The sequence below is a fragment of the Pecten maximus genome, chromosome 10 (genome assembly GCF_902652985.1).
Source record: "Pecten maximus chromosome 10, xPecMax1.1, whole genome shotgun sequence".
NCBI lineage: Eukaryota > Metazoa > Mollusca > Bivalvia > Pectinida > Pectinidae > Pecten > Pecten maximus.
Genome location: NC_047024.1, coordinates 44,626,717 through 44,646,349, shown reverse-complemented (window position 1 = coordinate 44,646,349; position 19,633 = coordinate 44,626,717). Strand labels below are relative to the sequence as shown.

At 34.6% G+C, this 19,633-nt stretch overlaps 1 protein-coding gene across 1 annotated transcript in view; it reads left to right on the top strand.

The window, feature by feature from the left end:
* Window positions 1-3,854: 3,854 nt before the first annotated feature.
* The window catches only part of LOC117336011, a 41,738-nt gene continuing 25,959 nt past the window's right edge, over window positions 3,855-19,633 (top strand). The window contains exon 1 of the mRNA XM_033896335.1: window positions 3,855-4,077. Within this exon, the coding sequence (XP_033752226.1) occupies window positions 3,900-4,077 (178 nt within the window). The 5' untranslated portion in view covers window positions 3,855-3,899. The remainder of the gene's footprint in view (window positions 4,078-19,633) is intronic.

Sequence of the window (19,633 nt, the reverse complement as noted above, 5' to 3'; positions counted from 1 at the left end):
TTTTGCATATCTGTGCAAATTTGCCACCATAGATATCACAACAGTCAAGTAAACACCAGCCGAGGGGCGTCGTGGCTTGTATTTTGCCCTAGGCCACGTGCAGCGTTAGTCTGGGCTGAAAATACAAGTAAAATATCACGTGGTCCCAGTGATTCCTTCAGTACCAAAATAGATCGTAATGGTCCATTGGCGCGCTGTGTGTTGTGAACGAACTATGGAATCAATCAATACCATATGAAATAAAGTTAAATTGACATGTTAAATAGGAATTTTACACTACATATCCATGTATGCCTGTTGTCGACTCTGCAGTTCAGTTAGATTTGACTTTGAATGATACCGAGTAAATCGGTTATGATTGCACTCTTTTATTATCGAAGTGAAAATTTTCAACATTTTTATCTTTATACTAAATACTTAATATTAAATATGCATTTAATGCTGAAAATATCTGTTGGTACATAGAACAAAATAAGACCTTGTACAAGTTGGTCTTCCGATGCACTCTATGTCAAAAAATGATACGAATGCGGGGAAAAAAACTCGAAAGTTGCGAATAGCCCGATGATGCAACTTTGCGTTTATTTAATGAAATATCCATTGCAATGAACGAACACACTTTTCCCTAATACGAATTTATATATGTTATAGATTTAAGGTTTGTATTCAAAAACTCAGTTTTTAACATTTTTTTTATTTTTTTATTATTTGAAAACGGTCACCGTTAGGTCGAAACAGACCAATATGCGCCATACCTGTTTACACTGGGAAGCATGCGGCATGCCTACCGTCCTTGAAGCATTTACAAGTTGCACCGTATGTATGTTCATACGGTTTTCACCGGCGAGGGACTAAAAAACACAATACAATACCAATTCTGTAAACAATGACAAAGGATTTTTTCTTCTAAAATTGCCTGTAACTGCGGTTTGATAAACCATGTTTTTCAGTCCTAAACCAACACTAAACGGCATCATTTTTATAAATCATCACAGTGTAATGCTCTGAAAGCCGGTGGGTATATGTATTGACTCGTACGTACAAAAAATGTACGTAAAGAATCATACAGGTATGTTTACTTGTAGACTTGTTCGTAGGTAATGAATCAGATGGATTGGTTTACTTGTAGACATGTACGTACGTAATGAATCAGATGGATTGGTTTACTTGTAGACATGTACGTACGTAATGAATTAGATGGATAGGTTTACTTGTAGACATGTACGTACGTAATGAATCAGATGGATTGGTTTACTTGTAGACATGTATGTACGTAATGAATCAGATGGATAGGTTTACTTGTAGACATGTACGTACGTAATGAATCAGATGGATAGGTTTACTTGTAGACATGTACGTACGCAATGAATTAGACATGTTGGTTTACTTCAGCATTAAAGGTTTTTCTTATAGAATCGTAGGCACGTAATGAATTCAAAGAGGATTACTCCTAGACTCGTTCGTAGGTAGTTAACAGAAGTGTAGGCTTACTTACAGACTCATTCATTGGTAAGGAATCAGAAATAAAAACGTACAAGACTTGTTCGTACGTATTAAAACCAGAAATGTATGTTTATTTACAAACTCGCACATACATAATGAATTAGCATGGACGATTTACTAATATACTTGAACATACGTGATTAATTAGAAGGGAAGGTTTACTTATAGACGTGTACGTACGTAACGAGTCAGCAGGGTAAGTTTAGTTATAGACTCGCTCTTACGTAATACGAAATGTATGTTGATTTATAGACTCGTACGTATATAATGAATCAGTGTGGAAGGCTTACGTAATGAGTCTGACGGGATGGTTTGATTAGTTACTCTTACGAACGTAATGAATCAAAATGGAAGATATATTAATAGAATCGTACGTACGTAATGTATCAGACGGATATGTCTACTTATAGACTCGTCCGTTAGTAATGAATCTTAGATGTAGGTTTAAATAGACTCGTCCGTCAGTAATGCATCTTAGATGTAGGTTAACTTATAGACTCGTCCGTTAGTAATTAATCTTAGATGTAGGTTTAAATAGACTCGTCCGTCAGTAATGCATCTTAGATGTAGGTTTACTTATAGACTCGTCCGTCAGTAACGAACCTTAGCTGTAGGTTTACTTATAGACTCGTCCGTTAGTAATGAATCTTAGATGTAGGGTTTACTTATAGACTCGTCCGTTAGTAACGAATCTTAGATGTAGGTTAACTTATAGACTCGTCCGTTAGTAATTAATCTTAGATGTAGGTTTAAATAGACTCGTCCGTCAGTAACGAACCTTAGCTGTAGGTTTACTTATAGACTCGTCCGTTAGTAATGAATCTTAGATGTAGGTTTAATTATAGACTCGTCCGTTAGTAATTAATCTTAGATGTAGGTTTAAATAGACTCGTCCGTCAGTAATGAATCTTTGATGTAGGGTTTACTTATAAACTCCCAATACGTATTAGAACAGAAGGATAGCTTTACTTATAGACCCGTACGTACGTAATGAATCCGAAGGGTAGGTTTGGAAATTAAAAATATTTTGAACAGTTTCCATTTGATAAAAAATATCTTTAATATTCCTAAATATTTGCCATTGAAAACATATCATGGAAGACAATCAAAATAAACACTTCGATATATTAAAGAAGCAGTAAACACGTTTAAAAAAGAAGCCAAAATAGATGTGTTCACATGTGTCGATATCCGTGCGAATGGCTAGATATTTTGTTTGAGAAAACGAAAGTGCTTTGGGTTGAAACGTCCAGTTCCGGTGAAAGTGCTTTTCTTGCTGCGGTTGGTGCACTAGTTAAGTAAATTATGTATGTTGAACATCTGGATGGAGAAAACTTACTTTGCAACAACCAGAGTACCTACCTCCATTGCATAGCAGATGGCTAATACACGTTGACTTTACAAGCATATTTTTTTGTGATATTTTTAGGATCGGCAATGTACTTTGAAAATTAAAAAGAAAATTGATTCTTTATGACAGAGTGATTCAATTTCCTATTAAATAGAGAATAACAGTTCTATTAAGTAAACAATACGCAAAATAACATTGGGAACACTTAAACTACCGTTACTAATATTTCTATCTTACCAGTAAGTCTTATCTTAATACATGTTTCTATTTTACCAGTAAGTCTTATCTTAATACATGTTTCTATCTTACCAGTAAGTCTTATCTTAATACATGTTTCTATTTTACCAGTAAGTCTTATCTTAATACATGTTTCTATTTTACCAGTAAGTCTTATCTTAATACATGTTTCTATCTTACCAGTAAGTCTTATCTTAATACATGTTTCTATTTTACCAGTAAGTCTTATCTTAATACATGTTTCTATTTTACCAGTAAGTCTTATCTTAATACATGTTTCTATCTTACCAGTAAGTCTTATCTTAATAGATGTTTCTATCTTACCAGTAAGTCTTATCTTAATACATGTTTCTATCTTACCAGTAAGTCTTATCTTAATACATGTTTCTATTTTACCAGTAAGTCTTATCTTAATACATGTTTCTTTCCTATGTATATTTTATTTGGAAATCTCACGTGTGGTATATTACCATAGTGATACTACACGTCGATTGTTTCATGACTTATTGGACATATACATTGATCATTTTGGTCCTGCATCATTGACAGTTTACGTCATAAACCGTACAGAGGCGGGGATATCAGTCAGCCGTATTGATTTAGCTGGGCTACTTACGGCAACTAAGGAGGGAGACCCCCATCATTACAAGTTCCGCTACTGTCAAATGCCGCAATCAACACAGCCGGCTGAATCAACTGGGTTTTAACATCTGACCAATCAGCGCCGTCCAATCGTGCCCAGGTAGGCCCGCTGAGCTTGCTTGTTATGTAGCAGCTGAATGGCGAGCGGAGTGAGACAGTTGCATGTATGTCACATCGCTTAAGAAAGGTGTGCATTAATAGGATAAAAAGGTGCTTGCGCGAGACTAGTCTGTCAATAAGTAACGGGACTGGTAGAGAGAAGCCCGAGATGGACATGTTGAGATCAGCCTACACCATGCTTAATGTGATATTGGTGATATTGGGAGTAGCGCTGCTGTCACACGGTAAGTCCATATATTGTTATTCCCACTTGATAAGTGCAGTTTCCTTATAAGTTTTTCGCTGCTTACTCAATACATTTGTGTGTCTCTGTCGATACACGGCATTTGTTATTACATTAAAACTTAATAGTATGTCTTCTTTACCAAAACATGAGCGTTATTATATGTACGCAACGATCTTTGTGTATTGGTCATTACGATTTTGTATTTGTATGGACACGGGATATTGTAGCTAGTTTAAACTGTAATTTCGCCGACTGCTGTCTATCTGCTCTCTGGTTAAGATAAGATAATGTAAAAACTGTTTCAGACGTAAAAAGAATCAAGCGTTTAAACTCTAGAACAAAATTTTGTTATTTCAATCTCCATTATCTCAGATGTAGGACAACTCTTACATTAAGTGATTTGTCGCAACCGATACTGATACAATTCATTTTTTACACTTTTATCTCAAACTCTCTTGTCATTTATTCCATATTGCGAAACTTTCGCCAATTTATCTGAGATGATTCATTTTTATTTTAATTGTGCTTCTTCGAAAAGAATCAAATTGTTAAGACATTGCGGAAAAAATGAGACTGAATTGCTACATTTCGGTTTGTTATTCGATATATACATGTAGTATAGGACTTTTTCTATCATGATAACTATCAGGTTATTACAAAGTAATGATATCGATGTATTTCTTCCCATTAGATTAAAACCTTTAACGTATGCAGTACCCTATAAAGCAAACGCATTTAGTCTCAATAATTCGTGACCACTATAATGTACCAAGCTACCAAATGTATCTAGAGTTGTGTTAGTCACTGACATACAGAAACAAGATAAACATGTTCATCAAGACTCATTGGAGTTTCTGATTATCATTCTACGTTCGGTTTTATAATATTTCTCCCAAAACGTTTATTGGTTTTCAATTCGATGTTATTGTTATAATTTGTAATGCATATGTCTTTAAGTCATTTCGGTTAACTGACTATACTCCGACAGATTGTTTTTTTTACAAGACCCGGATTTCAAGTTATAATAATTGCTAGTGGTATTGCTAACGTTAAACAACTCAACAGTAGTCAAATATCATTCATGAAAGGCATGTTAAAATACTTCGCGTGTGACAACATGTCCTAACTTTCAATCTACTATTTGGTAGGATGTAACCACAAATTTACGAAGGAACGTATCATCAAAAATATGATTCCAAAAAAAAAACTGGAGATTTCGTCAATGATGTTTAGAATAAGTTTCCGATCGATCGAAACTCTAAATTGTTTGAAGTGTGAGTATTTTAATCCGTTACATTCTAACAAGCAAAGTATTGTGATTCATGCATTCGCAAAAAAACCAGATGATATAATGTTTTAATATTGACCAATCGTTCAATCCACTTTATTGACATGCGTATCTTTTCCTGTAAGTTTAGATCAAGATAGATATTTTTCTTATTATTATATCCTATATCAACTTTGACTATGCTTTATAAACTGTCCGCAAGTACTGCTTATATCTTGTAACCCAAAGTTCTTTGCGTCGAATTTAAGAAGGTACTACAAAAGAGTTGTTCTAGTCTGTATATTACATTACTGAATTGAAATATTAGCTCGAAAGGTAGATTATGATTACTATAGAGAAATGAAGCGTCTTACAACCTAAAAATATACATTTGTATAGGCTCAACGAGTTTTCATTTCAGAGGAGATTTTATAAAACAAGTCTAATTTCTTCTTTTCGCGAACCATAAAAAGTAAAACATTAAAACATTTTAATGAAATTTCACATAAAAAGAAAACCATTTGAAGGTATCTTGTATAACTCAATTCAGAAATTTACATTTCGACATATTTAAAAGTCATCATATTACAGTTCACAATATCACTTAGCTAAGTTGGTCGTCCAAAATAAAAAAAAAAAAAACATATTTCTACAAGCTAACGTTACAAGGGTTTACTGACTGACTTACTTAAGCAGTAACATTTAAAATATTTGAGAAAATGTATTTGAATGATTCGGGTAAAGTGTGCCAGGCTATATTTCGTGGAAGCTATTAACTTTAGATAAGTAAATTGTTTTACCATACAGGTGAGATTGACTATAGTTAATCTATAACGACCATGTAGCTCGTTATTTATACTAAGCTTATTTGCTTCTTCACCTTTTATTGAAATAAATGCATTCATTCATATCTCTTGATTACAAACTTTTGTAAATAGTACCAGGAGCGTGATGAAGTGGGTCGTTTTGTGGTAGTGACCTCAGTTTAATTGTTATACGTTGTACGTCCTTGTGCGATATAAAGTAAGACTTGTTTGATTGTTAATATGCCTAAAAATTCCGTTGTTTCCGCCCTGGTCTTAAACAGGAAACGAACTCTAATCTTGAGTTAAGCTAGATTTACATGCCGGGTGACATCGATGAGATAAACTTATCCTTTCAGAAAAATACTGAGCATCCCATTGTACAATTTTACTGAGCATCCCCTTGTACAATTTTACTGAGCATCCCCTTGTACAATTTTACTGAGCATCCCCTTGTACAATTTTAGATTAAATTTCTATATTTTCTTCATCATTCACAGTCTGCCTCCTTTGGTCGGCTTGAGCTGAAATAGATTGTTTATAGATAACATTTTTTCTATAAGACACTTTTTTTGCGTGTTACTAACAGAAAAGAAACACTACACTGATAAAAAGGTACGAGCTATTAAATTTCACAACTATTCCAATTATTAGCTTACCATTGATGTAGAAAAGAAACATTCATCTAGTCGCATGGTCGTTAATTACATGTTTCTATATGTTCAACTCGTTCTTTTAATCAGGACATACTTTATTTCATGAAAACACATCCGAACTTTTGATTTCTTTCTACGCTACCTCAGCGGTTAGTTTAATGTAAATATATACATTGAACGTTGTTTTTATTGCGTTACGGTTGATTGCAGTACTCTACGCTACGTAGTGTAATCAGCCGTCTGATTGGACGATGAATGTTTAAATGCGCTATATAGAATATGTTTGTATCCCGTTGCGTTCATACAACCGTAAACGCATTAAAGAAAACGTTAAATCCATACATATTAGAATTCAAATAAGCAGTCTAAAATATTTTCGCTTTCTTTTATGTATAAATACTAACTGACTATCAGCTATTAGTTCGTTCCATGGCCATACAACACATTCAATCAGATATTGATAGAATGAAATATGCAATGATTGATGCCTTTCCACGATTTTTATTTTAGGACTCTTGATTATTGTGGAAATCTATACTTACTTCCGGCAACTGCTGTTCTTCTTTTGTTCAGTCTATGATAATTGCCCGATTGTTAAAACACATATCAATATCAATTATTTTATTATGATTTATCGTGTCGTGTAGAGCTTGTGATGTTGGCATGAATGAGGTTTATCTATACCATCTAATGATAATTGAATATGATTTACTTCTTCGCTGTTCAATTTTCATGAACTAAAGCATTGGAATTTTGGTTACAAATTCCCATTTAACAATCAAGGTTACATTATGATCTAGTACACACATTTATATATATACTTATGTTCTAAGTCATTCTAACAGTGTGGACATGAACCATGTCAAATTTTCGAGGCGATCCGCCCCTTGTTCAAAAGACAAAGAACACAAATACAATCACACAATATATAAACAGTACTAGAAAATACAATAAGAAACAGTAAGACTAGTATTTTTGTAGTAGTTGAAATAACAAAGCCATGTTCAATGATGGAACGCTATGTGACCAACGGCAAAGACATTTGAAAATATCCCGCGCGTGCAAATGCCGAAATGTTTCGTCCCAAAATGATTGTATATAGCTACAGCGTATAGGAAGAGGTGGACGATATTGCATAAATACTTGATGCGAAATGTCACTATTGGATACACTACAGACTGTTTGGGACTGTCGAAGAAAAGGTCAACGACGGGAGGTGACTAAATCTGAGTATCGGTGCAGCAGTGTATTGTAAAAATATTGTCGACGGCGGGAGGTGACCAAATTGAGTATCAAATAGCGGCAATGTCATGTAGGATATATAAGGAATGCTGTTGAGAATATCCAAAAAACAATAGTTCAGGAATTGAGAAAAATTATACAAATTGAACAACTGATTAGATGAATTGTCAGATACCAGCTTGGGGTCAAGTAGAAAACAAAGCCTTTAAAGTTCGTCCGAATCTCGAGGGTAGCGGGTTTGTAAGTTGGTAATCCAGTATCTTTCCCTCGACTGACGCCTCGTTTCATCCTAGGTAGGAGAATGATTAAAAGCAACCACCTGCATGTCCTCCAAACTATGACTAGGTAAACTGAAATGCCTTGCTACAGGGAAGTCAGGATTGTTTTGCTTGACGGTGGTTGTTGAAATCCCACCCTGTTTCAAGATGATATAAATCAAATTCAAAAGATCGGGAAATAGACAAAATCAGAATACTGAACAGAGCCAGCACATATTGACCCTTATGTGGTCACGTTCCATCCAAATTTGCCGCCGCTTTCATCCCTCTACTAAACCATTGGCGCATCATTGAATCATCAGCAAAACTCAAACAAATATTTTCAGAGCCATCGTTATTGGGCTATCGTAGACCAAACAAAAAGAGCTCTGGTGGTGAGCAACAAATTACCTTCTTATACCTCTGTTGTAAAAACGAGCGCCTTTAAAACATGCAACCAAAACGTGAAAACTTTATTCATGCACAGAGTCTACAGATACGTTTAGAAAAGGCCGCGAGGAATCGCTAATTTCGGAATTACAAAGAGGTTTCAAAGTTAGATCGATAAAATGGCTGAAACGTTGCGTACTACTGTTAGGACCACCCACAACGGGTCTGGATTTCAAATAATCTAGATTTTAAAAGAACTTAAGCGACACAGTAAGGGAATCTGTTTCGAACGAAATATCCTTGGAACCTTTTTCACCCAGTGTCAAGACGACTTTCATTTAGAATTGAAGAGCTGATATTCTTCTGAAATTATCATAAATCTAGTCGAAATAAACATAAGTGTTTCCGAGCAATCGAGTCTGCCCTGTGCAATAACCATTCAAAGCCACATCACTTCTAAATGTTTACCGTATATCTTTGCGCCGAAAAACGGCTTTCATTTTAAACAGTCAGAAATTATGTAATGTTGAAAAATTTAACGATATCTACAAACGTATCTGAAATATAAAATAAAACCGAATTTGTGCAAAAACCATTTTATATGATTGCTATTAATAACAACATGAGAACTATATCATTCCTTCTGGAAATTTTGACTGCTCCGGTATTTGAACTTGATGACGTCAGTGATTGGGAAAGCGGTAAATTTAAACGCGTCTTAAGCAGTAAATAAAAAAAACTTTATGAATGTAAGTATAAGCATTGAACTGTTACCAAATGGTAGTATACCGTCGATATGAATATCAAAACTCACATTTGATTATCAAGTCTTTGTGGAGAAGTTTCCTCCTATCTGCGCAATATTGAATGATCTATTCTACTAAGGCGTAACAATTTAATCGCTTAGAATTTGACATCCAAACTCTTTCTTCAAGTATTTTTAAAAAGTAAGAAAGAGAGAATATGTTTTCTCTCTTCGCAGAAAAAGAGTATGTTCCAGATACGACATCGGTATGAACATATATATTAAGGATAGGATTTCCTCACATACAACCATGAGCAATGCTATGCTGTGTTTATACATGATTTGATAGTATGTTAAGCTATTGCGACATTAGGCAAATTTTTCCAAGAGGATGCATTTCTGTAGAGTTCACACATATCTGATATTCATTTCTTATATACGTACTGGTCCATCGTTTGGTTATTAGCTGAAAGAAAACGTAATGTGTTCAGTCCGATATTGTTTATCGTACGCAATTACCATAAACGAGTGAAAAACAGAAGAACAGTTTATATAAACCGCGTGTTTTGCTGGGTGTTTTTAGTTTCGATTGTTGAATAAAAAATGTTGGTCAATATTTTAATATTGAAAGTGTCTTTATTTATCACTACAACTTGAGCAAATTCCGCAGGTATTTGTCCTTGTGTGTTTACTCTATGGTATTTATTTTGTTTGTGTTAATTTACTCTGTGGTATATATATTGTCCTTTTGTGTGTTAATTTTGTGGTATATATTTTTCCGTGTGTGTTTACTCTGTGGTATATATTTTTCTGTGTGTGTTTACTCTGTAGTATATTTTTCTGTGTTTGTTTACTCTGTGGTATATATTTTGTGTGTGTGTGTTTACTCTGTGGTATATATTTTTCTGTGTGCGTTTACTCTGTAGTATATTTTTCTGTGTGTGTTTACTCTGTGGTATATATTTTTCTGTGTGTGTTTACTCTGTGGTATATATTTTTCTGTTTGTGTTTACTCAGTAGTATATTTTTCTGTGTTTACTCTGTGTTATATATTTTTCTGTGTGTGTTTACTCTGTGGTATATATTTTTCTCTGTGTGTTTACTCTGTAGTATTTTTTTCTGTGTGTGTTTACTCTATGGAATATACTTTGTCTGTGTGTGTTTACTCTGTGGTATATATTTTTCTGTTTGTGTTTACTCTGTGGTATATATTTTTCTCTGTGCGTTTACTCTGTAGTATTTTTTTTCTGTGTGTGTTTACTCTATGGTATATATTTTTCTGTTTGTGTTTACTATGTGGTATATATTTTTTCTCTGTGTGTTTACTCTAGGTATATATTTTTCTGTGTGTGTTTACTCTGTAATATATTTTTCTGTGTGTGTTTACTCTGTGGTATATATTTTTCTGTTTGTGGTTACTCTTTGGTATATCTTTTTCTGTGTGTTTTTTCTCTGTGGTATACATTTTTCTCTGTGTGTTTAGTCTGTCGTATATATTCTGTCTGTGCGTTTTAACTCTGTGATATATATTTTGTCCCCGTGTGTTAACTCTGGTATATCTTTTGTCTTTATATGTTTACTCAATGGTATATATTTTGTTCGTTTGTGTTTACCTTGTAGTATATATTTTGTCTATCTGTGTTTACCTGGTGGAATTTATCTTGTCCTTTTGTGATTAATATGTGGTTTTTATTTGTCTTTGCTTGTTTTTTTTTTTTGTTTTGTTTTTTTAATTTGTTCTTTTTTGGGGGGGGGGGGGGGGGGGGCATTTAAATCCAGTTTAACAATTAGAAGTAATTTCAACTTATAATAATCTCGCGAACAATTATGACTGTGAAAAGAAATCGAAATACCATGGGTAAACTCAAATTGGCGAGTAGGAGACCCAATACCTTTTCTCGTCCGATCGGGTTAAAAGACAATTGTGTTACCACTGTGCCACCCAACCATCCAAAGATACGTAATTAAATCATCTCATAATATTTAATGTATCTCCATAAAGTATTGAAATAACTTTAATAATTGGAAAGACGATGCATTGTTCCCAGGTATATTTTTGAAAATGTATTTATAGTTTTCGGTGAAATATCTATCCAGCGCGAAAAGGTAGACCCTCCCCCCTCCCTAATTTAAAACAAAAATAAAAACAAAAACAAAAACAAAAAACAGAAAAAGCAAAGCAGAAAAAGACAAAAACAAAACAAAACAAAAAAACTAAATAAACAAGTGCTAATTGTAATAGGGTACCATTACAGAAGTACCCCGAAACACCCCCGTGGTCGTACCATTGTGTTCAATGGCCCGCAAAACCCATATATACTATTTTTCATTGAAATCAAAGAGTATTTACAACAGCGATCAGAGGCCAGGAAATGTCAGCCATTTTGTTAAAATTTGAAAGTGAGGTTACCAGAGCGACTGGTGTTCCACGGTGTACATACATACCAAATCTCATCGAAATCGGATAATATCTTAATTTGGACCAATCAGAGACCGGTAAAAAGCGGCCATTTTTTTAAATGTAAAAGTGAGGTTACGAAAATGACCAGTTTTCCATGATGTACCTACATATCAGATTTAATCAAAATCGGACAATATCTCAATTTCGACCAATCAGAAGCCTTCTTTTCGTTTCAATGGCAACACAGGTTTCTGAAAGTTGTACCATTGTGTTCCCTCAAGAAGAAGAAGACGAAGAAGAAACGGAGCAAAACAATGAGTCTCCCACTTCGTTTGGGGGACTTAAAAAGATTTGATCCAAGATCAAAACACGGGATTTCCATCCAGGAGATGTTTCGATCTGACGGTCGCTTAAATATGTTTTACCTACATTTTCCTTTCAACGATTTGATTTGCACGTCTGTTGTAGCAGTCATTCATGTTATAGATGTGCTAATTATCAAGTCTGTAGGTGTAAGTGAATAGAAAGAAAACCATTTAAGTGCAATTTTAGGATAATTTTGAATGTAGGTAAGAAAATGTTTTTCAGAGTGCCGTTTCTACGTTGTAGCTGATGATTTGACCTTGAAACGTTGCAAACATCTTCAAAAGAGCATTTTCTTCTATGTATGATCAAAATATGCCGTTTTTTCAAAGAATTTGAAATTTTCGATTTTTGAACAATTGACGTTAGTGACCTTGAACGAACGTAAAAGTCAATGAAAATCAATAAAATTTGTAGGCTTACGTATCTGCTATCCCTTTACCAAATTTCAAATCTGCACGTGTGGAGATAAAGGAGGAGAGGAAAACCTATTTTTTTGCGAATTTTGAATTTGAAATATACATTTTTCAAAATGCCATTTTTATTGAATGACTAAAACTTGCACATTCCGTCTCAGCAAATCATTTACTTTGACATGCAATGAAAAAATCATTTTGAATTTATCATTTTTGACATTTATTTCACCTTGTACTTTTCAGATAGCACGTTACACAGAGAAATTAGCAGAAAAGTTAATTTTTTGAAGAATTTTGAATGAGAAATGAACTTTTTTCAAAATGCTATTACTGCGTACTTTTTTATCGTGCCACCATAAAATTCGCGTATATCATCTCAGTAAATCATGCTCTTTGATATATAATGAAATAATAATTCTTTTTTCAAATCATTTTTGACCTTCATTTGACCACTTTTTTCACCTCCATGACCTTGAATGTAGATCAAGCTCAATGAAAAGTGATAACTTTATGTAACGTTGTGCCAAATATCAAGCCTTTTGGTGTAAAGATGAAGGAGCTGATGCATTTTAAGTGCAATTTTGCCTGATTTTTTAATTTTGGCGGGAGAAACTTTAATTTGTTCCATATCTCCGGTATTTGTTATCTAAAGACCAAACAATTTGTATATTTAATCTCAGTTGATCATGATTTTACATATGCTATGAAAACAATACACCATTAAAGATTTTTATTTTTGACCTAATTTTGACCTCATTGCTCTGATAATATGTCATAGAGAAAGGTTAGTCCAAACATCTACATCACACACTGAGTGCGCAAAAAATATTTAAAAAAATATTTTTTTAGATGTATGACCTTGACCTTGGAAAATATGATCACCCAAAATGTCGGGATTCACTGCAGCTCAAAGTTCGGTTTTATCTGTTTCCATTTTTGGAGTAAAAGTGTTAACAATAATAGTGTTCTGGATAATGGTTATTATAATAAGAAGGAACTCAATGGAAACATCATGGATTTCCATTAGTGTTATATTTGTACATAATTAAGAAACATTTAGCTACATAAGACTTAGATGTCAGATTGAACACTCTGAAACGTCCTAGACACTGATATTTCAAATGCAAATGTAGAAAGCCGCCATATTGTTTACATTAACAACATATTAAGAAAAAATCACCTACTACTTTAACGGAAAAACACGTAGCCCAAACAAAATGTGACCAAATTTATTACCAAAAAGGTTTGTTTCAAAACTTTTGAGCACTTTTTTATATGTCATTTCATCGGATGATTGCATATGTCGGGTAATGTCTTCAACAAATCAACACTTTAATAGCGTCAGCTTAGCCTGTGGACTGTAGTAGACAGCGGGTAAATGGGAGCTTTAAATTATGTCGACTATATTGTCTACTAACTCCTGGTCCTTAGAGTGATTAGAAAAACATTACAGTTGTCTATACCGTTTACTAACTATTGGTCATTAGTGTGATTAGACACACATTACAGTTGTCAATACCGTCTACCGACTATTGATCATTAGTGTAACTAGACACACATTACAGTTGTCTATACCATTTACTAACTATTGATCATTAGTGTAACTAGACACACATCACAGAGGTCAATACCGTCTACCAACTATTGATCATTAGTGTGATTAGACACACATCACATAGGTCAATACCGTCTACCAACTATTGATCATTAGTGTAACTAGACACACATCACAGTTGTCTATACCGTCTACCGACTATTGGTCATTAGTGTAACTAGACACACATTACAGTTGTCTATACCGTCTACCGACTATTGGTCATTAGTGTAACTAGACACACATCACAGTTGTCTATACCGTCTACCAACTATTGGTCATTAGTGTGATTAGACACACATTACAGTTGTCTATACCGTCTACCGACTATTGGTCATTAGTGTAACTAGACACACATTACAGTTGTCTATATCGTCTATCAACTATTGGTCATTAGTGTAACTAGACACACATTACAGTTGTCTATACCGTCTATCAACTATTGATCATTAGTGTAACTAGTCACACATTACAGTTGTCTATACCGTCTACTGACTATTGATCATTAGTGTAACTAGACACACATTACAGTTGTCAATACCGTCTACCGACTATTGATCATTAGTGTAACTAGACACACATTACAGTTGTCTATACCGTCTATCAACTATTGGTCATTAGTGTAACTAGACACACATTACAGTTGGCTATACCGTCTATCAACTATTGGTCATTAGTGTAACTAGATACACATTACAGTTGTCTATACCGTCTATCAACTATTGATCATTAGTGTAACTAGTCACACATTACAGTTGTCTATACCGTCTACTGACTATTGATCATTAGTGTAACTAGACACACATTACAGTTGTCTATACCGTCTATCAACTATTGGTCATTAGTGTAACTAGACACACATTACAGTTGGCTATACCGTCTATCAACTATTGGTCATTAGTGTAACTAGATACACATTACAGTTGTCTATACCGTCTATCAACTATTGATCATTAGTGTGATTAGACACACATTGCAGTTGTCTATACCGTCTACCGACTATTGGTCATTAGTGTAACTAGACACACATTACAGAAATCAATACCGTCTACCGACTATTGATCATTAGTGTGATTAGACACACATCACATAGGTCTATACCGTCTACCAACTATTGATCATTAGTGTAACTAGACACACATTACAGTTGTCTATACCGTCTACCAACTATTGGTCATTAGTGTAACTAGACACACATCACATAGGTCAATACCGTCTACCGACTATTGGTCATTAGTGTAACTAGACACACATTACAGTTGTCAATACCGTCTACCAACTATTGGTCATTAGTGTAACTAGACACACATTACAGTTGTCAATACCGTCTACCAACTATTGGTCATTAGTGTAACTAGACACACATTACAGTTGTCAATACCGTCTATCAACTATTGATCATTAGTGTGATTAGACACACATTGCAGTTGTCTATACCGTCTACCGACTATTGGTCATTAGTGTAACTAGACACACATTACAGAAATCAATACCGTCTACCGACTATTGATCATTAGTGTGATTAGACACACATCACATAGGTCTATACCGTCTACCAACTATTGATCATTAGTGTAACTAGACACACATTACAGTTGTCTATATCGTCTATCAACTATTGATCATTAGTGTAACTAGACACACATTGCAGTTGTCTATATCGTCTATCAACTATTGATCATTAGTGTAACTAGACACACATTACAGTTGTCTATACCGTCTACTGACTATTGGTCATTAGTGTAACTGGACACACATTACAGTTGTCTATATCGTCTATCAACTATTGATCATTAGTGTAACTAGACACACATTGCAGTTGTCTATATCGTCTATCAACTATTGATCATTAGCGTGATTAGACACACATTACAGTTGTCTATACCGTCTACTGACTATTGGTCATTAGTGTAACTAGACACACATTACAGTTGTCTATACCGTCTACCGACTATTGGTCATAAGTGTAACTAGACACACATTACAGAGGTCAATACCGTCTACCGACTATTGTTCATTAGTGTAACTAGACACACATTACAGTTGTCTATACCGTCTACCAACTATTGATCATTAGTGTGATTAGACACACATTACAGTTGTCTATACCGTCTACTGACTATTGGTCATTAGTGTAACTAGACACACATTACAGTTGTCTATACCGTCTACCGACTATTGGTCATTAGTGTAACTAGACACATATTATAGCTGTCTATACCGTCTAGTGACAGTTTGTTCTTAATGTAATCAAACACATAAAGATCGATAATGCATTACAAATGTTTAGTAGTGGCTAATGACTACTGTTATAATGAAACACTTTGATACAGCTTTATTAAATGACAAGTTGTCATTTGTGTAATTATGGAATACGAATGATTTCTTAATAACTTAATATTAAAATCCTGATTCCTGCTTTTATTTAAGGAGGATTATTCCGGAATCGCCTAGCATAAGCACTGATTGATGAATTTCTGTATCCGGAATGCATCCGCGCACGCTGAGGGTAGATCCGGCCAACAGCCGTATTTTGATTTTTTTTATGAACATGATGAATTAGAATCTAACGCCTCAGTTTTCAAAATAACTAATGAAGAGAACATAACATTTCTTAAGACCAGTGCAGTTATATGTCCCTTATCTAAGATTTATTTTGATTAATAATTACGTTAATGTTACTAAAGGTTTTAGCAAACGCTCATGAACATCAGTAATTGGCAAAGTTTGGGTTATTGCACAGTCCTTTGCCTATATAATTATAAAGCATCATCTAATATTAACCAAATAACCGAAGTCTTTTCCCTACTTCGTAACCGAAATTAAAACTCAAACACGCAAATATATAGATTTGCCGTACTAGTCCGTCTGGAATAAGTTAATTATTAACAAAGAAAGATCAAGAAGTATTTATCTAAAACCTACAAAATATGAAAAGATTAACAAATTCATCTTACCAATCTAACTTCTAAGCGACTAGTTAGCAGGATGCTTTAGAATCAGCAACATAACCATCCTTGCTTGATTTGCATCTCCAACGACCATTCCTCATGAAACAACGATTGTTCACCCCATTGTTGGTAGCGACGATGGCGTCACCCGGTCTGAGAGAGTGACAAATGTGTCGCCTGCAAAAAGCGGGCGACATATAGGTATCACTTCGTCGGTGTCGACGGCGTCGGCTAAAATGCTTGCTGGGGATTGCTTTTCCGGTCCTTATGTCAAAGGTCAAGGTCACTGTTACATCAATTAGAAACTTTATTTTCATGCAACAATTCAAGTTTCCTTGGACCGATCTAACTGAAACTTCATGCAGAGCTTTCTTACTAAAAATGCTCGCTGGGGATTGTTTTTCAGGTCACTGTTACTTAAGTTAGAAAATGTGTTTCCTACTCAGAACTCAAGTTTCGAAAGACATTGTCAATGCTACTGAAAATAGAAAATTAGTTTCATTTTGATAAACATGTTCCGTTGGGTCCATCAAGCCCAGTTTACTTGCCGTTTTTCATTACCACAGGTGCCTGCATGGGATTTTCTTTTTTATGGTCCAAAGGTGAAAGGTCAATCTCACTGTTACTTAAAATATATATCATTTGCAGGCGAAATATATCTATTTCTTCGTAATACCCATTTTTCTTCGCTGATCTGATTTCAAGAAACACAATAGTTTTGCATGCTCTTCAAAGAATTACTTATGCACCTAAATTATGTGAAGCAACTAAAGGGAAAGAACCCTTCAAAAGATCCTTTATAGTCTACAGACTTATTTGGTAATGATAATCGATCAACACTGCATGTTAAAGTCAGCCTTTAGTTTTTTAATGACCGGTTATAGCAATTATTTCGCCTCCGGGAAACGGAAAGTTCGGCCTATTAATAAATAATTATGTCCATGATAAAGCGATAGGCGAAACTATACCGTCAACTTTGCAGTTTTGTAAATAGTTCTGGGTAAAACATTGGACACTTTTTTCCGAAGATATGACGGAAAGCACCAAATAATTTTCCGATTGAGTTACGATCGGTAATTATATGAATTTCATCAAGACCGCTTTGTTAACATTTGATTTGTTTAGATATCATCCAAGAATTGTTGCACCAACTTTCAATTTATTAATAAATAGAAAGTAAAAGTTATGTAACAAACTCTTGAATATATCACGTTTTTTATCTTCCCTCATAGTGATTTCTAATATTTTCGTCGCTTTAAGCACGTATTCCCCTTAGTTCACATACAAAAAGAAAATAATTACGACTAGATCTTTGCTATTACAGATGAGTATCTGAATGCAGTCCGTTTCATTATTTACGCTTTTGTTTGTCGTGTCAGCTTTGTGACAAAGTGTAATGAAAAACTATTAAAATGGACAAACAAGTTAAATCGATTTTGTCGAAAATGTTATAAGAAATGGTAATTTAAAGTGCATAAAAAAAGTAAAGCAAAGACGTTCTTTAACATCTTTTCGTTCAAGCAAGTCAAGTGTGACTTGCTTTGTTTATTACCACTTATATCAAGTTCGTGTTATAGTCCTATATTTACATTCTGCGATGCATTTACCCATGTGTCGTTAGAAAACCAATTTGTAGTTGTGGTACCGTATACTACAATTTACAGTGATTTGGGCAGTGTAGGATACAACCCCGTATGTTGTAGGTCAAAACAAATTAGTTCCTGCCATACAGTATAATGTCGGCCTAAAGAACTCTCAAATGTTGGTATCTAGTCAGGTAAGCCACCACAAAAAAAATGATAAGGCAAATTCAGAAGTTTTGACATTAAAATTTCATAACAAAAAGAAACAGTTATCGCAAAATTATTATCATGGATGATGTAATAAATTGCCGATGAGGCTACTGACGTTTCTACATACATCAACAAGTCTCCGTGTGCATGTGATTTCTTGACATGGTCAGCGGACGCGCAACAATAAGAGAATAATTCCTGGAATTCGCCAAGGCTGAAAAAATAACAGGGTAATAATGGAGCAGCTAATATTGCTGGCGTGAGGAAGGGAGTCGGGCTCGTATACGAGAGTGTGTTCTAACTGCTATGTATGTATACTATAAAGCGCGCGTTTTGAACTTAACGATTGTTCATAGCTCCGCAGACCTAAGTGTAGAAACGATGATGGAAACAGCTCAAGATGTTGGCTTTTCATTCCACTATTCTGCAAAGAAATTGAACAAGTATCAGAATAGACTGGCTTGAGATGCAGATGCACGGGAAGCTCTTAATGCAAAGCTGTGTTGAAAACCCTTTCCGAAATCAGACGGCTACGTAGCGCCGACGCACTAAGAACTTTCAAAGCCGCATCCACCGTTGTCGTCAGATCCCTTGAATATCTGCGAGATGGAGGTGACACAAAATGGGCAGCAAGTAGCTGACATTCCAGGGCAGGTCGTTCGATTTTGTGGAAGCT